Source organism: Palaemon carinicauda, chromosome 8, assembly GCF_036898095.1.
Source record: "Palaemon carinicauda isolate YSFRI2023 chromosome 8, ASM3689809v2, whole genome shotgun sequence".
In the NCBI taxonomy this organism is placed as follows: Eukaryota; Metazoa; Arthropoda; class Malacostraca; order Decapoda; family Palaemonidae; genus Palaemon; species Palaemon carinicauda.
The window spans coordinates 137,459,981-137,483,346 of record NC_090732.1 but is presented as its reverse complement, the minus strand read 5'-3'; the positions used below and the strand labels follow the sequence as shown (position 1 = coordinate 137,483,346).

Genomic DNA, 23,366 nt, shown 5'->3' with positions numbered 1-23,366 from the left:
ACGCAACTGTAAGGTCTTGGATATTTGCATGAAGACCACGAATATTGCAATACAGAAGACGACATTGACGAAATCTAGGACGTACTGGTCCCGGATTTCGCTCAATGTCTCCAGACAGCATAAGAATTAATAGAAATAAAAAAGAGACAGCATACTTAAAAACTAGATTAACAAGAATTATAACAAAAACAATACGTACAGAATTATAAACAAAGTGATTGATGATACCCATAGACTATAGTAAAAAGTCGGAAAAACTGGTCAACATGGAGGAGCCGATACACCATGCAAGATTGATCACCAAAAATCTTAGACTTTCTCAGTAAGTAATTTTTTTTTGTGTAATTAAAAATGAAACTCACTGAATGTGTTTCTCAAAACTAAATTTGCTATCAAGAAGCATACCTAAAATTTTAAAAGTCGTATTAAGTAGAAAAAATATTATCAATGCTGAGATCTAGAGGCTGAGGAGCTACTCACCTCGACCTACATACAATCATACCATGAGTTTTGCTAGGGTTCTACTTCATTCCCCATATTTTGCACCATGCACTATTTTTAGGTAGATCTCTATAAAGAGATTCAGGAACCCCAGGTCTACTTTCAGGAGATGGAATTGAAGCAGAGAGTAGCGTCATCTGTATATGCAACGAGCTTCTTTTTTAGGTAAACCACATATCATGTGTGTATGGTATGAAAAGTGATGAACCAATAGCACTACCCATAGGAACACAAGACGTCGTATTCCTCTACTCACTATGGTGCCCATCAACAGCAACTCTTTGCTATCTCTTACTCAAAAATTTAATGATGAAGCTAAGGAAAGACCTACCAACTCCCAACTTTTTGAGTTTGAAAACAAGGTCCTCATGATTAACACGGTCAAAGTCAGCAGTAAAATCAAGGCCAATCATACGAACTTCCTGACCACAATTAAAGGATTTCTGTAGAGCACTGTAGATTGTAAGAAAGGCATCACATGCTGGAAGATGTTTACAAAAGCCAAATTCCAAAGTAGGGAACAGATGATTTCCTTCAGTATACCTATTTAGATGTTTAGCCAAAAGACATTCAAAAACTTTATATAAAATGGCTCTTATGGAAACTGAGTGGTGATCAGCTGGACTACTGTAGAGATTGTAGAGATACCACAAACGCATATACTCGGTGGAGTAACATTACCAAATGTCTAACAAGAGCTAAAAGAACCTCTTCGTGCTAACTTGCAGAAAATTTCAGATATCTTAGGAACTAAAAAATCAGCACTTTATAAAAATCAAAGGAAAAATACCATTTGCATCTATAGCTCCATAAGCATCACGGTCCGTCAAGGGAGTTTCGCAATCATTGGAGAGATTTAGTCCAACATTCCTTTTACATATTCAAATTAGCTTCCATAGACACTCAAAGTTTCTAAATCTTTTGCAAAAACTCTGCTGCCTTCCTAACGTCACCTATTGATTTTTTGACACCCATCCTTACACCTTTCCACCATCTATTTTATTTGCTACTAAATACATTAAAAAATCAATTGCTTCCAGTTTTACTTATCTGGTTTTTATTTTCGCTGACAAGTTTACTTTTATTCCCATTTACTCCTCACTTTTAATGTATATCTGTCTGAAATTTCACTTCAAGCAAAAGAATATCAGTTATACATCCAGTCACTACTTTTCTCATTACATCCATCAACTTGCCATTCCCTCTACTTTGCACTACTAATGCATGGTCTAGCAAACATTACATCCTACCATATTCTCTTTCGAAAATTTACTTTAGTTTATTATTTTTATTAGGGAATTTTTATTTTTTTTTTATTTTTGTGGGAAACAATGAATTTCCAACAATCAGACACTTTTCTTGTTGTATTTTTATATATTTATTTTTTTTTCTGCAAATCTTCCATCATTATTGTTTATTTTATGTAGCTTCCTACTGGGCACCAACAGCCTGTTTTTCTGTCACTTACTTTTGCATATACAGTCCCTAGGATGATAATTCTTTCATCTTCAACAACCCACCCAAGTAGAGATTCAGATTCCCAAAATAATTCTCGGGTACACAATTGTTATTGAATGTTGAAGTGATTTCATTTTTAGAGTTATGTAACCGAATTTTCATTAAATTTAAGTTTATAATGAAAGGTTCTATCTGCACAAGTTGTACAGTTGCTGACCTTTCTGACTTTTGAATGATTTATGGCTTAAGAAACAATGGGATTTTTTTGGGTGTGAAAATTACCTACTTTTTACTAAAAACAAGCAACAAATTTTTCATTTTAAATTCTAAAATTACTGTAAGTTCAGAACTGTCAGTTTCATTTGGTTGCAGAAATAAGCAATATTATCCTAAAACAAGAACCAGTAAATAATGAAACTTGAATTATGTGAAAGAAACAAAGGCAAGTCTGTAAAGAAGTTTATTTTTTTCATAATTTTTGGGTGACAAGGTTAAATGTAAATAATTCAGTTAGAATAAATAGTTCTTTCATGCTTGACTGTTAAGCATAATTTAATGTAGAAAGAGAAAGGCCTTTTCCGGTACTAGACAGGAACTCCATAGCTGCTTGAAGGAGCAGCCACTTGTGGGGCACCATAGGAGTTTGAAAGGGAGATGTCGGAGGCAGCTCCCACCAGAGTATCGTCAGCCACTTTCCCGATGTCAGCGTTGAGAGCGATGAACTGTTCAGTGGCTGCACAGTCGACGTTGAACCACCAGTCGCAGACGAAGTACTGCTGGTTGAAGATGGTGCCGTTGGGACAGAGGAAGGAGTCCTGGCGGCCATCGAACTGGCAGATGTGGAAGACCTGGCAGCCGGCTTCGTCAGCGGTGTCAGCATAGTAACCTGGGAACTCCTGATCGGTGCAGGAGAATCCAGTGTCTGGGACTGAAGTCAGGATGGGGTAATCCTCTCCAGGGACGCCTCCTCCGGGAATGCTGGCAGCCAGATCGGCAATTGGATCACCACTACCAAATGCTGTGACTCCGTTGACGTTGAGGGTGGAGGCAGCGCTTTGTAGGTCAGGAGCGCCATAAGAGTAGCCTGGGGCTGATGGCACCTCGAAGCCTAACTGTGGTATGGCTGCACTTAAAGAGGCTGGTAAAACAGTAAAGAAATAGATCACATTATAGAACTTTCAAGTAAAAGTAACGTACGTGCAGTTATGCTGTTTGGTGCTATTTACTGATTGTATGAGAGATGATTCATGCGTATGGAATTTTATTTTTACACCCTTGAATTGTTATATTAATGCGTTATAAAGTTATTTTCGCATGGAAATAGGAAGCAAATGGAGTGAGGCTAAAATTGAATGTTGATGATTATTTTTTTACTTAAGGTGTAAGATGGTACCGTAATGATCATTGGTGTAATGCATGAGTATTATCGTACAAGCTGAAAGGAATTCACTAATTTTTCCATCAAAGATCAAAGTATTTTTTTTGTTCGAATGTAGAGTTTTATACTATGCTCTCTCTCTCTCTCTCTCTCTCTCTCTCTCTCTCTCTCTCTCTCTCTCTCTCTCTCTCTCTCTCTCTCTCTCTCTCTCTCTCCACTACTACTACTACTACTACTATGTATAGCTTTAGACACGTGTTTCCCTTGAACTAAAAAAATACATAGAATAGTTGTGGTAGGCTACTTACCTAGAGTTAAAATGGCAAAAGCCTTAATCATGATTGCTGAGAAAAGAGGAAGAATGTAACAGGAATATACTTCTGGTAAAGACGAGCTTCCAGTGAGGTCTGTACTGGTGATGAGTTTGTCTGCCTCTTTATACTGGCTGCCGTGTTCCAGGTCAGCCAAGGTCAAAACGATATGAAGGTACGAGAGCAAGGCGGAAGAGGTCACGGAAGAGGTGAAATTCGTAGACTATGATTAGTTCATCGCTATGGGCATTTTGTAAGAAAGTAGTTTGAAATATTTGCAGCTTTGCTTTTATCTCGATTAATTTATCATTAATAGTCTTCCTTTAAAGGTATGTAACGACTATGGATTATCACTTTAAGGTTTTGCTATTTGTTTTAAGTCAGTTGATCATTTGCATAAGGTATAAACAATCAATATTTCGAGTGAATAATTTTCATATTTCAAGAATTGTATTTTTTTTGTCCGCGTAAAACCTTACATTAAACAATTTATTTTATTTCATATGTGCTAGGTACTTTGGAAATAATATTAAGAGTTTATTTTTCTCATTCTTATGCTGTTTCTTTCTTGATGAAATTTATTTCTACACTTTTAGGTTTGACGGCGTTTGTTCACATATGGCTCTGTCCATTTGGATGGGGAACACTGCTACGATAACATTGTACTTAGTAAAATAAGGAAGATACCACATTATATCTAGTTAATATTTTCTGTTGTAACGGTTTATACGAGATTCATTAATTATTTTCAAGAAAAGGATAAGCCATTGTCATTTACTAAGGCTGTGTTATTTTATTATTTTATTATACAATGTTGCATCGTGTCATATACAACCTAGTGCATTTGCATCTGGGAATGTTTTCCCGAACTGTTTTGCATCCGTCATCTCGACTATTCCTTAGGATGCACAAATTCGTAATCTTCTGAAGAAGTTTTGTCGGTCCTACTAAGCTTCATTTAACTTTTTCGCCTTTCATTTTACTTTTACATATTTACATATTTAGTCCTTTACTTTTTTGTTGCTGTGTTATTTACATCTAGTCTTTTTTGTTTTATACCTTTTTAGAAGACTATTTGTATTTAACGCATGGGTTGTGTTCAAATTCACTTCATTACACTGCCATAATTTGCACATTTTCCCCCACATGGATTTCACGGTACTTTTTCTTTCTCTTGAAAATATGTATCTTTAGAAGAGCATTTGCTTGTTGTATGTAATCCAGAATGAAATGTTACTCTATTTTTTTTACACTATATTTGTTCCTGTTAAGTGTCTGAGGTTATTGGTTCGCGTGATTTATATTGTACATATTATTGTTTTATTTTTTTTCTGTCGAAAATCATTGTTAATCACAAAGGTAAGATCGTAACACAGTGCATATCTTTGTTAGTGGAACTAATTGTTTCTTTATGTGCAAGAGTTGGATTTGTTCTTGAGAACCGTCAAGAGATTATAGGTTCTTCTCTTCTTCGCCTTTCATTTGTCTGTTTTGAAATATGTACTGATATTCCGGTAAAAAACGCATCATTATAGGCTGCTAGCCTGCAAATGTTGTGTTCGTGCACGAATGCAATTACTGACGTTCATGCATACTTTAGGAATGTGTATATGAATGAACCTTCACGGAAAATTACACCCCATGTCTATATTAGTCTTGGAGGTGAAAAAGATATGGTCAAACATATTTTTCATTGGTCTTGTCATGTTGAATGTTGGAAGAAGGAAAATAGTTCGTTTTGTGGAGAAAAATAGTGAAAACAAACAAGGCTACACCTGAGGATATCTTAAGGGGAACTCTAGCGCATTTCTAGTATTAAAGCCAAAATTAGGTTAATTTGTATCGGGGAAGAATAGAAACAGTGCTTGATGTAAGGATGCTTCTTGATGATTCCAAGGCTTTTTAATCAGTTGTAATGAGGATACCATTAAGAGGAAGTTGCGTTCAGAATTGCACACTATTCTGTTACCTTATTTCCTTTCCTCACTGGGCTATTTTCCCTTGGGCTTATATCATCATGCGTAACTAGTAGTAATAATATTAATAATGATAATAATAAATAATGATACTAAAAGTGAATAACCCCCACTCGAAGCCAGAGGAGGTGATTGTGAAAGGATTATTTGTATGAATAAAGCTTCAGTCTAATGAAATTTTATTTAAAAAACCTCAGGGTCCAAATTTTTTAGCTTTGTAGGTTGGAGTTAAGAAAAAAATATCAAGTGCTGGCAAACCAAAATATTTGTATTAATTATTATCATATTTTCTAAGGCTTTTGCCACTTAGTTGGTACACGTTGAATATATTTTATATTCTGTCGATGCCCATATTTTAAAGTATTAATTTGCTTCCAATGAATGACAATTTGATAGCAGAAATCCTTTGCTACCAGTGAACATCTTGTTGGTTCCTCCATTGACTCAGCAAGTGTTATTTAAAAGTAGTGTACTTTTGTATATAGATTAGTCTGATGAAATTGCATGGATTTTCATTATTATTATTATTATTATTATTATTATTATTATTATTATTATTATTACTAGCTAAGCTACAACCCTAGTTGGGAAAGCAAGATGCTATAAGCACAAGGGCTCCAACAGGGAAAAATAGCCCAGTGATGAAAAAAAAATAGAAAAATAGATAAACAATATAAGAAGTAATGAAAATTGAAATAAGATATTTTGAAAACATTAACAACATTAAAAGATTTTTTATTTATAAACTATAAAAGGACTTGTGCAAGCCTGTTTAACATAAAAACATTTGATGCGAGTTTGAACTTTTAAATTTCTACTGATTTAACATCCCGATTAGGAAGATCATTCCACAACTTGGTCACAGCTGGAATAAAACTTCTAGAATACTGGGTAGTATTATGCCTCTTGATAGAGAAGGCCTGGCAATTAGAATTAACTGCATACCTAGTATTACGAACAGGATGGAACTGTCCGGGAAGATCCGAATGTAGATGGTCAGAGTTATGAAAAATCTTATGCAACATGCATAATGAACTAATTGAATGACGGTGCCAGAGATTAATATCTAGATCAGGAATAAGAAATTTAATAGACCGTAAGTTTCTGTCCAATAAATTAAGATGAGAATCCGCAACTGAAGACCACACAGGAGAACAATACGCGAAACAATGTCAAATGAAAGAATTAAAACACTTTTTCAGAATAGATTGATCACCAAAAATCTTGAAAGACTTTCTCAATAAGCCAAATTTTTGTGCAATTGAAAAAGACACAGACCTAATGTGCTTCTCCAAAGTAAATTTTCTGTCCAGAATCACACCTAAGATGTTAAGAATCATACAAAGTTAAAGAAACATTATCAATGCTCAGATCCGGATGTTGAGGAGCCACGGTCCTTGACCTACTTACAATCATACTTTGAATTTTGTTAGGATTCAACTTAATACCCCATAATTTGCACCATGTACTAATTTTAGCTAGATCTCTATTATGGTATTCAACAACCCCAGATCTACATTCAGGAGATGGAATTGATGCAAAGAGAGTAGTACGTCTGCATATGCAACAAGCTTGTTATCTAGACCAGACCACATGTCATGTGAATGTAGTATGAAGAGTAATAAGCCAAGAACACTACCCTGTGGAAAACTAGAAATCACATTCCTATACTCACTATGGTGGCCGTCAACAACAACTCTTTGCGATCTATTACTTAAAAAGTCAATAATAATGCTAAGAAACGACCCACCAACTTCCAACTGTTTGAGTGTGAAAACAAGGGCCTCATGATTAATATGGTCAAAGGCAGCACTAAAATCAAGGCCAATCATACGAACTTCCTGACCACAATCAAGGGATTTATTTACTGCATTGGAGGTTGTAAGAAGGGCATCACATGCTCCAAGGCCTTTACGAAAACCAAATAGCAAACTAGGGAACAGATGATTACCTTCAACAAACCTATTAAGACGTTTAGCCAAAAGACGTTCAAAAACTTTAGATAATATTTGAGTTATGAAAATTGGGCCATAATCAGTTGGACTTGAGCTACCGTAAACACATTTACATAGTGGAGTACCATTACCAATTCTCCAACAAGGGCTAAGAGCTCCTCTTCTTGCTAACTTGCGCAAAATAACAGATAAAGAACAAAATAAAAATGCCATTCGGATCTACACCTCCATAAGCATCAAGGTCCATTAAGAGCTTTAATTTCACGAGATCGAAAAGCTAAACTAGTTTGTTCAGCCACAGGGAACAGGAATGAGGAAGTTCGAGTTTCTCAAACACATCTGCCAAAAGGGTTGCCTTTTACTTTGGACAGTGAGTGACTGAGCCGTCTGGTTTAAGTAAAGGAGGAACTGTTGCATCTACACCAAAGAGTGCAGATTTAAGGGTAGTCCACCACTTATGCTCCTTGGTTGTACCAGAAAAGGTTTCTCTTATGGTAAAATTGTATTCTTTTTCAGTTGCAGCATAAACTGTCTGAGCAAAAGCTCTAAGCTGTGTATAGTTATTCCATGTCAAATCTGATCTGTACACGAGCCGGGATACGTCTATCAATTATGCCGACTAGATGTTGAATATATAGATGATAAACTTAGGATTTAGGATTGGGCTTGTTTGACATGTAAATCTATGATTTGCTAAGTAAAGAATGTTTTAAAGAAATAGTGTACATATGTTTTAGGCCTCATGTCCTTATTTGGTAAAGTAATGGTAAACGCCTGGCCTCCTCAGTGAGAGAATTATATCGTTCAAAGTTGGTATTGTATAAGATTATTTTTCGAATGTTACAGTCGTGTTTCAAATGGTTATATTCTTGTTAACTTATAGAATGATTTTCGAAATAATAGGTGATTTTTTATGAATTTGAAAAAAAATAGCTTATTTTGAAACTTTCTTTTTATTGTTTCTTTTGCAGAAAATGGAAAGCATTCCAAGAAAGTTGTTTTTTTATTCTTTAGTCATATTGTCATATTTTATGATTTTAGCCGACTTTGAAATTAGTTCTAATTTACTGTTATATGTGCATAGCTGGTTTGCTTTCTTCAGTATGGAAAGTCTTTGAAAATATCTACATCATAAAATCAATTCGTTACTAATCTCTGATAGATTATGATCCTTCATGCTGTAAAATGTCTCTAAAAGTTTTGTCCATTTTTATGCCAAGTTTTTATACTCTTAACGTGTAATTTCCAAAACCCAAAGTGGTCCTTTTTAGTAATATCTAGATCCTCCTTTGCACTTACTTTCTATCATAAAGGTCCAAGTTTGGACGGTAGAATGTGTAGTCGTAACACATTTCGTGACATTTAGGGTATCTTATTTCCAAAATCTTTGATATTAAACGGAATTTTTATTAGCTTTATCAGCATCTAGTCGAACACTGCGCTTTGTATTCCATCGAAGCAAGTACAAAACACCTTCCATAAGGGTACTTGTATCTTTTGACGATTCATAATCATAAAAACAGCCGAACTGCTCAAAGAGCAAGAGGTCAGTGCGGGCTCAAAGCCTACTTGATCGAACAACCACAGAGCTCATGAAGTTTTAACACATTGATGAGCCTTTACTTTATAAGTTTGATTGAGAAAACGAAATAGCAAAAGAAAGAAGCCCATTGCTGTTAAGGCTTTTCAGAAACGGGTTAAGGTTTCAGACCCATCGTTATCACAGTTATGCATTTCTATATACCTGTTCTGAAAAATTTATTTTTTCTTATGAATTCTTAATTTTCCGCTTTTGTAAGAATGTTTCTCTGCCTCTGTTACAAATGTTAATTTCCATACTATTAGATACAAATGTTAATTTCCATAACATCAGATAAGAGTGCTATTTATTTGCCTCTGTTACAAATGTTAATTTCCATAGTATTAGATAAGAGTGATATTTATCTGCCTCTGTTACAAATGTTAATTTCCATACTATTAGATACAAATGTTAATTTCCATAATATTAGATAAGAGTGCTATTTATCTGCCTCTGTTACAAATGTCAATTTCCATACTATTAGAGAAGAGGGCTATTTATCTGCCTGTGTCACAAATGTTAATTTCCATACTATTTAATAAGAGTGCTATTCCCTGCCTGTTACAAATGTTAATTTCCATACTATTAGATAAGAGTGCTATTTATCTGCCTATGTTACAAATGTTGATTTCCATACTATTAAATAAGAGTGCTATTCTCAGCCTGTTACAAATGTTAATTTCCATACTATTAAATAAGAGTGCTATTCTCTGCCTGTTACAAATGTTAATTTCCATACTATTAAATAAGTGTGCTGTTTATCTGCCTATGTTACAAATGTTAATTTCCAAACTGTTAAATATGAGTTCCATCTCTTCTATTAAAAGCATATTACTGCTGTCTGTAAGAACGTTCTTTTGCGGTTGCTTAGAAAATTTAGCTCTGCTATTGCTGATGGGATGCATTGTCGTCAATGCATAAGTTACTCTCTCTCTCTCTCTCTCTCTCTCTCTCTCTCTCTCTCTCTCTCTCTCTCTCTCTCTCTCTCTCTCTCTCTCTCTCTCTCTATATATATATATATATATATTTGTATATATATATATATATTTATATATATTTATATATATATATATATATATATATATATATATATATGTGTGTGTGTGTGTATGTGTGTGTATTATTATTATCATTATTATTATTGTTATTATTATAATTATTTGCTAAGCTACAACCCTAGTTGGAAAAGCAGGATGCCATAAGCCTAGGGGCTCCAATAGGGAAAATAGCTAAGTGAGGAAAGGAAACAAAGAACAATAGAATATTTTAAGAACATTAGCATTGAAATAAATATTTCGAGAATAAACTATAAAAACTTTAAAAAAAAAAAACCAAGAGGGAGAGAAACTGGATAGAATAGTGTGCCTGAGTGTACCCTCAAGCAATAGAACTCCAACCCAAGACAGTGGAAGGCCATGGTACAGAAGCTATGGCACTACCCCCGACTAGAGAACAGTGGTTTGAATTTGGAGTGTCCTTCTCCTAGAAGAGCTGCTTACCATAGCTAAAGAGTCTCTCCTATCCTCACCAAGAGGAAAGTGGCCACTGAAAATTTACAGTGAGGTAGTTAACCCCTTAGTTGAAAAATAATTGTTTGATAATCTCAGTGTTGTCAGGTGTATGAGGACAGAGGAGAATATGTAAAGAATAGGCCAGACTATTCGATGTGTGTGTAGGCAGAGGAAAAATGAACTGTAACCTGAGAGAAGGATTCAATGTAGCACTGTCTGACCGGTCAAAAACCCCATAACTCTCTAGTGGTAGTATCTCAATGGGTGGCTGGTGCCCTGGCCATCCTACTACCTATAAATGTGTATGTATTATATATATATATATATATATATATATATATATATATATATATATATATATATATATATATATATATATATATAAAATGTGTGTCACATGAGGACATTTGATATCTCCATTTTCCAGCACCCTTTTGGCCATAAAAGGACATGAAATATCAAATGTTTGTCAAAGAATATGACAAAAGTAGCTTGCATTTACGGGTACATTTACATAGACAGGCGCGCACGTACACACACACACACACACACACACACATATATATATATATATATATATATATATATATATATATATATATATGTATGTATGTATGTATGTACATATATGTCTGCTTATGGATACCATTTATGTATGTGTGTGTACATATATATATATATATATATATATATATATATATATATATATATATATATATATGTATATGTATATGTATATATATATATATATATATATATATATATATATATATATATATATATATATATATATGTATATATATATATATATATATATATATATATATATATATATATATATATATATATATATTCATATTCAAATAAGCCCTATATTTTAATACCTTGATGTCTGAATTCTTACTTATACCTCGGGATCAGAAACCCAAGGGAGAACCAACTCGAAGACAATAGCTTCTGGTCGGCCGAGAAATTGAACCCTAGTCAAGGAAACTGGCATGACAGTGGCTAAATGTTATTCACTGTCATGCAAGTTTCCTGTCATGCCAGAAGCTATTGTCTTTGAGTTAGTTCCCCCTTGGATCTCTGATCCCGAGGTATAAGAGAGAATCTAGACATTAAAGTATTAAAATATAGGGCTTCTTTGAATATGAAAACCACGTCTAAATATGCAAAATTTATCAATATATATGTATATATATGTATGTGTATATAATATATATATATATATATATATATATATATATATATATATATATATATATATATATATATATATATATATATATATATATACGTGTGTGTATGTATGTATGTATGTATGTATGTATGTATGTATGCATGCGTATTATAGATTCAAATTTTTGTCGAATCCACGATAAGGAGATGAAGTTTAATATCTTTCATTTATCAGTAGTGATATTCTTTTGATTTACAGGAGTGTTGTTAATTATTTTTAATTTGTTTGTTTTATTTATTTCAGGTAAGAGTTGTTACACCGTCTTCTTATATGGTGCCTGGAATTCACGTAAGCAGTTTTATATTTTTGAGATATCTTTTATTTTTAAATATAGGATACACCCACAAAATTTGGGACATAGCAAACTCGATTTAATTTATATTTCATGTGATCTGCCTGTTGAATTGTTTTTGTATGAAATTTAAATCTCATTGTAGAAGTAGTAAATGGAATTGATTATGCCTATAGTTGTAGTATATGTGACAATTCATGGCCTGATATGTTTCTTCGCGCGTATATATGAATCCTACAAACCAAACTATTTTACCTTGAATCTTTTCTCTTTGGGGACAGGGGTGTTTTATTCAATGTCATAGTTTTACATAATTTAAAATTATTTCATTGTAAAAGTCCTATGAAGTTAATGTTTCATGTTGCTTGAGCGTATTGATAGTTTGATAATAATGGTTTGAAAAGGAAAAATAACAATTTTGAGTGGAGCATATTGATAAATCATTTACATGGGTGGAACATTTTGTTGATAAATATAGAAAATATACTTAATAAGAAATTTTGATCTGCCAAATACCACTAAAATTTCAGTAATATTTTATTTTTGTTTTAAACTTGTATATATTATTTCTGGACTCGTCGTAAAAATAGATAAGAAATAGAGAATACAATCACGTTTTCTATTGCTGAGACAAATCTTTAAAGCAAATTTATTTTTTCTCAGCAAACTAAAACTAAGTTTGAGTGTTTTTAATGTCATTTGCTGTAGGTTGTTAAATTGAAACCTCAAGTAGGGGAACAGATAAACATGTGTGAGATGACACTAGACGCAGGACAGTGTACATGAAAGAAAGGGCTGCTGGCCTTAAGTGGACATGTGGTAACACCTGTACTCGTGTGTTGTGAATTTTTTAATTACCGGAACACTTATCCCATGTTTGTACAACCATCTTGCTTTCTCCGTCATAAGGCTCAAAACTGTACCGTGTTCTATAAGTTTTAATCTATCTCTGGCCAGATTGTGGAATGATTTTCCTACTCAGTCGTTAACTTGGGGACCTTCATACTTGTTGCAAGTGCTTTTCTGTTGAAAGTCTCGTTTCATATTGTATATACGACTGATCCATTTTGACATTATTGGTGATTTTGTCATTTTTTCTATTATTTCCCATATATAGTTTATTCGTTATTACTCTTATTCCCTTTCTGTACTGGGTTGCTTTCCCTGTGGGAGTCCTTGGACCTGCAGCATCCTACTTTTCCAAGTGGGTGTTCAAGCTTGGCTTGTAATAATGATAATACAAAACTTTGTTAGTGGGGACAAATAAAATACTGGTAGCTCTTAGTAGGTAACAGTTGCAGCTGGCAACCACGAGTTTGACCAAATTTATCAACACCGATGTATTAATATCTTTTGTTCCTGTGGACGGTGATCTAGATCTTATCTTTAATTGACTTTGATTTAATAACAAACAATTTCTTTGTGTGTTGATGTAGTTATATAAGATAAAGACGAGATTAAGGAAAAATTATTATCTTACGTGTCGAATGAACGTCAGTCGGGTTTCATCCGGTTCTGAATTTAAAAATAACGTAGCATATACTTTCATATCATAAAACAAAACAAAAATTAAAATCCTTAAAATTGAAATGTAAAGTAAAACAGCGATGGTAGGAATAATCGGTCTTGAAATCTTGGTCTTAGAGAATTTGGTATCAAAATCTACGTTGAATATTATCAAGGCTTTATCAAATAATATAAACAATAATATTTTTTTAACATAGCTATCAAAACACAAATCAAATGTAAGACTATTTATTTGATATTATTTCAGTTAATTCAAATGTATAAAAGAAATTCCGTTGTGAAAAGTAAGAAAGTTTGGTTTCTGAAAAATAGTTCTTTGGTATTTTCCTTATCGTATTGAGCTGTATCTTCAGAGCTTTTTATTTTTTAATTTGTTGCAGTTGGTACACCAAATATATATATTTACATCAGATAAACATCATAGAAAGGTTTAAAAACTACAATGCAAAACCACTTAGACCAGAAGATTGCTCTGCAAAACCCAATATTTGGTATAACCCTCAAGCATCGCTGACTTCAGTTGTCGAAAAGTATCTGATTTCAACTTTTAAACTTTAGCACCGTACAATATCTAGTCGGTAAACCAATATATTTTCTAACACACAAAAAAAAAAAAAAAAAAAAAAAAAAAAATAATTACACCATTCTGATATTGCTCGATTTTACTGCTTCAGCAAATTCAAGTTCTTTCTTGCAGTGGGTGTGTATGTTGTAAACTTACCAATGACACGGCCATTTGATCAACTGGTTATCCGAGTTTATGGATAGAGGCAGTAGTTGTGCATCCGAAAAAACATTGCCCTTCAACTTTCATTATTTGATATTTGGTTGCAAGTAAATGAATAAAGACTTACTATCGGTCAATATGCTTATAATTTTATTTTATTTTATATATAAATTAAAGGACTTGATAATACATATTACTATTGTTGATTTCAGAATATAAATATTGTATGGTTTATCAATTTGATTGCTGTAGAAATGTTAGAGTTTAAGCTGGAACACTGTATATAGCAGAGGGAACATTTGTTTCTTGGGGAACTCCATATGAGTTGGAGAGGGAGATGTCGGAGGCAGCTCCTACGAGAGCATCGTCAGCCACTTTCCCGATGTCAGCATTGAGAGCGATGAACTGTTCAGTGGCTGCACAGTCGACGTTGAACCACCAGTCGCAGACGAAGTACTGCTGGTTGAAGATGGTGCCGTTGGGGCAGAGGAAGGAGTCCTGGCGGCCATCGAACTGGCAGATGTGGAAGACCTGGCAGCCGGCTTCGTCAGCGGTGTCAGCATAGTAACCTGGGAATTCCTGATCAGCGCAGGAGAATCCGGTGTCTGGGACTGAAGCCAGGATGGGATAATCCTCTCCAGGGACGCCTCCTCCGGGGATGTTGGCAGCCAAGGCGGCGATGGGGTCCTCAGCTTCAGCTACTTCATTTAGGGAGGAAGCGGCGGCTTCTAGTTCAGGAGCCCCGTAGGAGTATCCTGGTGCAGAAGGAGGTGTTGGTAGGTCATAACCTACTTGAGGGTAGGCTCTGCACAGGATGGCTGGGGAAGAAAAGGTTATTTGTATTGTTTGATTTTATATTAATGTTCAATAAGATTATGTGAATCGGACATCGACATTCTTAGTGTTTGGTTTATACAAATAAATAATTTACTTTTCTATTTCTCTTATAATAGATAAATTAGAGGAAATTTATTGTTTGCATTTTGCTTGAATAATGGTTAATATGGTACTTTAAAGTAACGTTCTTTTCATGTCTCTAATAATGTATGTTAAAAGTATCTGGGTAGTTAAGCTTCAAATTTTATTGGGAATTGAAAGTTAGTAAAAGTAGAACAAGAAATGTGACGCTGAATTATTATCGTGGTAGTAAATAGGACTTGGTATTCATCTTGATTTTTTTTTTACTTAGTTGCCAGAATGTTCATTATTATTATTATTATTATTATTATTATTATTATTATTATTATTATTATTATTATTATTATTATTATTATTATTATTATTATTATTATTAGTCTAAGGTCGCTAACAAGTAAAGCAGCCCAGCACGGAAAAGAAATAGACAAGGAACGAATAAACTATAAATAAAAATTAATCAAATATGAAATATGTTAAGACCAATAACAACTTGAATAAGTCATATATTAAAATATGAAACGAGAATGTGTATTAAGGAGAAAGAACACTTTTGCTTTTGAACACTTAAATCAATTTCTTTTCATCGGTACATGAACTAGGCTAATGGGGCACAACTTACCCAAGGTAAGAACGATAATAGGCTTAGTAATCATCTTTGTGATGGAGAGAACCGAAGGACGGGAAGATGCAGCTGTTACGAGGATGAGTCTTTAGCTTGATCTGCGATGTTCTGGATTCCTTTTGCCTCTTATATAGCTACACATGAAGATGGCCATTTGGGTCAGTCAAGGCCGACGCGAGAAGGGTAGACGAGGTCAGGAGATTCCATGACTATTTTCAGCCCGTTTTCATTGCCCTTGGTTTTAAGGATTTTGATTTGTTCCATGAAAGGCGAGTTTGTAATCTCATCACGTTCTAGAAAGATTGATGAAATAACAGTGAGGGGTTAAATGCTTATGCTTATTTGTTTTTTTCCGGTGAGAATGAGCGATTACCCTGTAAAACATTTATTGAAGCGTATACAACCTTACGGTTTTTTTTTTTTTTTTCATGTAACTCGATTCATTCAGTATTAAGTAATTACATTTATTTTATAGCTGTAAACTATGTTTACCTACCCGTATGTTTGGTGTTGTCACATGTATTTTCACCTTAAGGTAACACTGTACTTGAATACATTGAGGTTGCATTTTTCTGCTGTCTGCAAATAAACTGAAAACGGTTTAACAGTGTGGTTTGAACGCACTGTATATTGCTCTTAAAAATATAGTCATCTTTCTGGACACCGGAAGCACGTTCTCATACTTTTCTGTTATCGGCATCACAGATGGTGAAGTAAAAAGAAAATGAGCATTATCGTTAGATCAAGTGGAGTTTATTTTCTGTCTTTTTGTACCATCATAAGTTGAGATTCCTTCCTGCTTCCACTTGCCTTATCTCTTTAAAAAAAGTTGTCGAGTCAGGCTTGTCCCTTTCTTCAAAGTATAGCTTTGTTCAATTTAATTTGCTCTTTTTCCCTAATTTCTCTTTCAAATACAAATACAGTTTTTGGGGCAAATAATGTTTTTTTAATCACATCTTTTCCAGTGATTTGCATCTATTCACATTAGTACTGAAAATCCTTTTATCGTCTCATTTTAATGCAAAATTTGTTGAGAATGTCAGCCAGAACTCAGAGCAGACACCATTTTGAAAAAAAAGTAAGTTTTCTTAATTTGAATGATTTTATAACGGTTGGAATACAAGAATACATATATTTCTTATCGATTTACAACATAGAAAGTTGTTTCATTTTTATATTTTCAGGGTTTCCTCATACATAGGTAAAAAGCAAAGGTAGAAGTCATCTTATTGATATCGAAGTTTTCCTTGAAAGTTGCTTCATTTTGTAAATTAGTTTGTAGTATCATATCAGAGTCCTTCTGAGATACATTCTGGCAATTAAAATTATAGTGTAGGTAACCTGAGTCAGGAAAAATATGAATGGTGTTTTTATTATGATAATTCTGTGGAACTGTCAATTTCTTACCTTCAATAGAGAGAAAAAATAGTCAGAAAAGGAGTGAAGTTCACACTGGGTGAAAACAACAGGTTTTATTCCCCAAAGAAGTCAGGTTTTAAGGAAACCGAAGTCCATGGACGACTTTTTTTACAGTTCTGCATTACGAGAGACTAAATATACGTGTTTGGAAATACATCTTTATTTTGAACCGAGTTTGTCAAACCGAATCAATATTAATTTTTTTAGTACAAAATTATCGACCTTTAATTAATACCATTAAACCTGTAGATATGAAATGGAAAAAATCATGCTGTTGTTTATACGATAATTTCACCAGGTCAAACATAATGCTGAGAGCACATGAATTTTCCTTTTACATCCGACGGAGAATAAAATGAGTGGATGTACAGTTTAAGATTTCTGCAGGTATGGAATGCTAAGAAGCAAGAGTCCGTGAAAGTAACTTGGATGGCGTAGCCGAAAACAACATCAGCTACATACAGTGGAAGAGAAGGTTTTTCTTAAAATAGTTTAGGCTCATGAGCTCAACCAGTAGAAGACGTCATGATAAGTAGGCATAGATTATGTCTTACTGATGCACAGGGGAAAGGTTTATATGGATGCATGTAATTACCTGTGAGAAGATATCATTAAAAACACAATATCAATAACAAAGTTTAGACATTGCATCATTGCTAAAATCATTATTAATCTATAAAGCATATAGTATAACTGCTTAGAAGTACTCTTTCGCCATGAGTTCTAAAAGGCTAATTGATGGACCAGACTGAGACTATTTCGTAGATAACGGGAACCAGTAATGCTGCTACATGAGCTGATTTTGACCTGTGGAAAGACACAAGCTCCCAAAGTAAGATTTAGTCGCGGAGTTTTACCTGGTACCAATTGAGCTTTAGCTTCAGAAAGATTCTTTATATCTATCTATCGTTGCTGAAGACTATTGTCATCAGTCCATAACAATAAGTGATTTTATTCTAACATTCGTTGTTAACTTCGGTAACAAAAACAGAGCGATTGTGTCGATATTAGTCACATGACACTCTCTTCACATCTGTTTATCAGTTATTTTGTTAGATAGTACTTTTATCATTATTTGATTTTCTTCATTTGATTTTTCATGTCTCCCCAGCTGTAATTTCATAATGCTCAAAATTTGGGTTAAAAGATATATCTTGGGGAGAAATAGGCCCTTAATACTGTCGTTCATTCATTCTTTCATTCTTTGTTTTTTTTTCTTTTTTTTTATTCTAATCCCTTAAACTGAAAAAAAAAAATCGATTTAGAATTGTCCTTATCTGCCAGCGTTTTCATATTTATATGTATATATATGTTTATATATTACTTGCTAATCTACAACCCTAGTTGGAAAAGGAGGATGCTATAAGCGCAAGGGCTCCAACAGGGAATAATAGCGCAGTGATTAAAGGAGATATGGAAATAAGTAAACTACAGGAGAAGTAATAAGAAATATGAAATGTTTCAAGACAAGTACCAACATTGAAATAGATCTTTCAATGTAAACTTTAAAAACTGAAAATAGAAAATAAGATAGAAAAGTATGCCGGAGTGTACCCTCAAACAAGAGATTTCTACCTGAAGGCAGTGGAAGACCATGGTACAGATGCTACGTCACTACCCAAGACCAGATAACAATGGATTGATTTTAGAGTGTCCTCCTAGAAGAGCTGTTTACCATAGCTAGAGAGTCTCTTTTACCTTACCAAAAAGAATACCTTACCAAAAAGAAAGTAACCAGTGCAGTAGTTAACCTCTTTATTGAAGAGAATTGGTTGGTAATCTCAGTGTTGTCAAGTGTATGAGGACAGAGGAGAATGTGGACAGAATACGCCAGACTATTCGGTGTATCTGTAGGCAAAGGAAAAACAAGCCGTAACCAGAGAGATGGGTCTAATATAGTACTGTCTGACCAATCATGGTATCCACTAACTCTCGCGGTAGTATGTGTATAAATATTTGTAGATATATATGTGTGTGTATATATATATATATATATATATATATATATATATATATATATATATATATATATATATATATATATATATAAATATAATAATTTATACATATATATATATATATATATATATATATATATATATATATATATATATATATATATATATATATATATATATATATATATATATATATATATATATTGTATGTACGTATTGCTTAAATATAGGCAGTCTTCTTGTATGGGGATTTAAGGATGATTTAAGATCATTTTCCCTAGATTCACCATTTGACCTGTTTATTTTCCAACATTAATATTGTCTTCTTTTAACCCTTCTGAAATTTATTTTCATGCTTTTTTTTTTTTTTTTTTTTTTTTTTTTTTTTTTTTTTTTTTTTTTTTTTTTTTTACTAGCAATCCTCTAAATCTCCATTGTAATGTAGTACTCTTGTATAAAGTCGACCTTTTGGATGGCCAAACTATTTATTTTTGCAAAGGTGACCCTCAAGTTCAAAATGTGTACAGAAAGAATAAAAGGTTCAAAAGGCTGGGAGTAGAAGTTCTTCAGTTAGAAACTTACAACTGGTTAAGATAAGATAAATTCGAAGTGCTTATAATTTTATTGCTCGATTTTTTCAGTTCTGATAGTTTGAGAACATAATCGTGGAATTAAATATTTGAATAATTTACGTAAAACTTCACGGACCATTTATGGAAGGCGCAAATCTAAGCAGGAACTCCGTAACCACTTGTAGGAGCAGCTACTTGAGGGACACCGTAAGTGTTGGAAAGGGAGATGTCGGAGGCAGCTCCTACGAGAGCATCGTCAGCCACCTTCCCGATGTCAGCATTGAGAGCGATGAACTGTTCAGTGGCTGCACAGTCGACGTTGAACCACCAGTCGCAGACGAAGTACTGCTGGTTGAAGATGGTGCCGTTGGGGCAGAGGAAGGAGTCCTGGCGGCCATCGAACTGGCAGATGTGGAAGACCTGGCAGCCGGCTTCGTCAGCGGTGTCAGCATAGTAACCTGGGAACTCCTGATTGGCGCAGGAGAATCCGGTGTCTGGGACTGAAGCCAGGATGGGATAATCCTCTCCAGGGACGCCTCCTCCGGGGATGTTGGAAGCCAAGGCGGCGATGGGGTCCTCAGCTTCAACTACTTCATTTAGGGAGGAAGCGGCGGCTTCTAGTTCAGGAGCCCCGTAGGAGTATCCTGGTGCAGAAGGAGGTGTTGGTAGGTCATAACCTACTTGAGGGTAGGCTCTGCACAGGATGGCTGGGGAAGAAAAGGTTATTTGTATTGTTTGATTTTATATTAATGTTCAATAAGATTTGTGAATCGGGCATCGACATTCTTAGTGTTTGGTTTATACAAATAAATAATTTACTTTTCTATTTCTTTTATAATAGATAAATTAGAGGAAATATATTGTTTGCATTTTGTTTGAATAATGGTTAATATGGCACTTTAAAATAGCGTTCTTTTCATGTCTCTAATAATGTATGTTAAAAGTATCTGGGTAATTAAGCTTTAAATTTTATGGGGATTTGAAAGTTAGTAAAAGTAGAACAAGAAATGTGACGCTGAATTATTAGTTTGGATCCGTTCTTTTTTATTATTGTGGTAGTAAAAATGATTTGTTATTCATCTTGATTTTTTGTACTTAGTTGCCGGAATATTTATTATTATTATTATTATTATTATTATTATTATTATTATTATTATTATTATTATTATTATTATTATTAGGCTGCTAACAAGTAAAGCAGCCCAGCACGGAAAGGAAATAGACAAGGAACGAATAAACTATAAATAAGAAATAATCAAATATAAAATATGTTAAGACCAATAACAACTTGAATAAGTCATATATTAAAATATGAAACGAGAATTTGTATTAAGGAGAAAGAACAATTGCTTTTGCACAATTAAATCAATTTCTTTTCGTCGGTACATGAACTAATGGGGCACAACTTACCCAAAGTAAGAACGATAATAGGCTTAGTAATCATCTTTGTGATGGAGAGAACCGAAGGACGGTAAGATGCAGCTGTTACGAGGATGAGTCTTTAGCTTGATCTGCGATGTTCTGGATTCCTTTTGCCTCTTATATAGCTACACATGAAGATGGCCATTTGGGTCAGTCAAGGCCGACGCGAGAAGGGTAGACGAGGTCAGGAGATTCCATGACTATTTTCAGCCCGTTTTCATTGCCCTTGGGTTTAAGGATTTTGATTTGTTCCATGAAAGGTGAGTTTTTAATCTCATCACGTTCTAGAAAAAATGATGAAATAATATTGAGGGCGTTGAATGCTTTTGTTTATTTTCTTTCGGGTAAGAATGAGCGATTACCCTGCAAAATGTTTATTGAAGCGTATACAACCTTGCGCTTTTTTTTTTCTTTTCTTTTTTTTTTTGGACACCCATAGGTCTTTAGTCTTTGTAACTCGATTCATTCAGTATTGAGTAATTACAATTATTTTATAGTTGTAAACTATGTTTACCTACCCGTATGTTTGGCGTTGTCACATGTATTTTCACATTAAGGTAACCCTGTACTTGATTACATTAAGGTTGCATATTTCTGCTGTCTGCAAATAAACTGAAATCGGTTTAGCAGTGTCGTTTGAACGCACTGAATATTACAATTCAAGATTTACAGTCATCTTTCTGGACACCGGAAGCACGTTCTCATACTTTTCTGTTATCGGCATCACAGATGGTGAAGTAAAAAGAAAATGAGCATTATCGTTAGATCATGTGGAGTTTATTTTCTGTCTTTTTGTACCATCATAAGTTGAGCTTCCTTCCTGCTTCCACTTGCCTTACCTCTTTAAAAAAAGTTGTCGAGTCAGGATTGTCCCTTTCTTCAAAGTATAGCTTTGTTCAATTTCATTCCCTCTTTTTCCCTAATTTGTCTTTCAAATACAAGTACAATTTTTGGGGCAAATAATGTTTTTTAATCATATCTTTTCCAGAGATTTGCATCTATTCACATTAGTACTGAAAATCCTTTTACTGTCACATTTTAATGCAAAAAATTTTAATATTGTCAGCCAGAACTTAGAGCATAGACCATTTTGAAAAAAGTAAGTTTTCTCAATTTGAATGATTTTATAACGGTTGGAATACAAGAATACATACATTTCTTATCGATTTACAAGATTGGAAGGCGTTTCATTTTTATATTTTCAGGGTTTCCTCATACATAGGTAAAATTCAAATGTAGTAGTCATCTTATTGATATCGAAGTTTTTCTTGAAAGTTGCTCCATTTTGTAAATTTGTTTGCAGTATCATATCAGAGTCCTTCTTTGATACATTCTGGCAATTAAAATTATAGTGTAGGTAACCTGAGTCAGGAAATATATGAATGGTGTTTTTATTATGATAATTCTGTGGTACTGTCAATTTCTTACCTTCAATAGAGAGAGAAAATAGTCAGATAAGGAGTGAAGTTCACGCTGGGTGAAAACAACAGTCTCCCCCCCCCCCCCAAGGAAGTCAGGTTTTAAGGAAACCAAAGTCCATGTACTTTTTTTTTCAGTTCTGCATTATGAAAGACTGAATATACGTGTTTGGAAATACATCTTTATTTTGAGCCGAGTTTGTCAAACCGAATCAGTATTAATTTTATTAATACAAAATTATCGACCCATGATTAATACCATTAAAGCTGTAGATATGAAATGGAAAAAAAAATCATGCTGTTGTTTATACGATAATTTCACCAGGTCAAACATAATGCTGAGAGCACATGAATTTTCCTTTTACATCCGACGGAGAATAAAATGAGTGGATGTACAGTTTAAGATTTCTGCAGGTATGGAATGCTAAGAAGCAAGAGTCCGTGAAAGTAACTTGGATGGCGTAGCCGAAAACAACATCAGCTACATACAGTGGAAGAGAAGGTTTTTCTTAAAATAGTTTAGGCTCATGAGCTCAACCAGTAGAAGACGTCATGATAAGTAGGCATAGATTATGTCTTACT

General features: G+C 33.9%; 3 protein-coding genes and 1 long non-coding RNA gene across 5 annotated transcripts in view; 1 reads left to right on the top strand and 3 right to left on the bottom strand.

The window, feature by feature from the left end:
• Positions 1-13,929, top strand: part of LOC137645969 (uncharacterized) — a 209,604-nt gene extending 195,675 nt beyond the window's left edge. The window contains exon 3 of the long non-coding RNA XR_011045368.1: positions 12,153-13,929. This is a non-coding gene — a long non-coding RNA (uncharacterized lncRNA). The remainder of the gene's footprint in view (positions 1-12,152) is intronic.
• LOC137645001 (uncharacterized) lies at positions 2,446-3,735 on the bottom strand. The gene is made up of 2 exons (XM_068377867.1): positions 3,646-3,735; positions 2,446-3,097 (listed from the first exon to the last, which is right to left on the bottom strand). The coding sequence occupies exons 1-2, from the start codon at positions 3,674-3,676 to the stop codon at positions 2,544-2,546; spliced, it is 585 nt and encodes a 194-aa protein (XP_068233968.1). The 5' UTR covers positions 3,677-3,735; the 3' UTR covers positions 2,446-2,543.
• A 667-nt stretch (positions 13,930-14,596) lies between the features above and the next one.
• Positions 14,597-16,144, bottom strand: LOC137645000 (uncharacterized). The gene is made up of 2 exons (XM_068377866.1): positions 15,993-16,144; positions 14,597-15,273 (listed from the first exon to the last, which is right to left on the bottom strand). The coding sequence occupies exons 1-2, from the start codon at positions 16,024-16,026 to the stop codon at positions 14,720-14,722; spliced, it is 588 nt and encodes a 195-aa protein (XP_068233967.1). The 5' UTR covers positions 16,027-16,144; the 3' UTR covers positions 14,597-14,719.
• A 3,834-nt stretch (positions 16,145-19,978) lies between these two features.
• LOC137645964 (uncharacterized) overlaps positions 19,979-23,366 on the bottom strand; it is an 8,409-nt gene continuing 5,021 nt past the window's right edge. Inside the window, exons 1-2 of one of the 2 annotated variants that reach the window (XM_068379041.1) lie at positions 21,355-21,501; positions 19,983-20,651 (exon numbers count right to left, since the gene is read on the bottom strand). In XM_068379041.1, coding sequence (XP_068235142.1) covers positions 20,101-20,651; positions 21,355-21,388 — 585 coding nt within the window. In that variant the 5' untranslated portion in view covers positions 21,389-21,501 and the 3' untranslated portion in view covers positions 19,983-20,100. Of the gene's footprint in view, positions 20,652-21,354; positions 21,502-23,366 lie in introns of those variants that run through there. The other variant, XM_068379044.1, reaches the window with a different exon arrangement.

Bases quoted from the DNA above. Each gene is read 5' to 3' on its own strand.
- LOC137645001 (XM_068377867.1), bottom strand. From the start codon at position 3,676: ATGATTAAGGCTTTTGCCATTTTAACTCTAG. The intron at 3,098-3,645 runs GTAAGTAGCCTA...CTGTTTTACCAG, and splicing joins TTTTGCCATTTTAACTCTAG to CCTCTTTAAGTGCAGCCATA.
- LOC137645000 (XM_068377866.1), bottom strand. From the start codon at position 16,026: ATGATTACTAAGCCTATTATCGTTCTTACCTTGG. The intron at 15,274-15,992 runs GTAAGTTGTGCC...TTTCTTCCCCAG, and splicing joins TATTATCGTTCTTACCTTGG to CCATCCTGTGCAGAGCCTAC.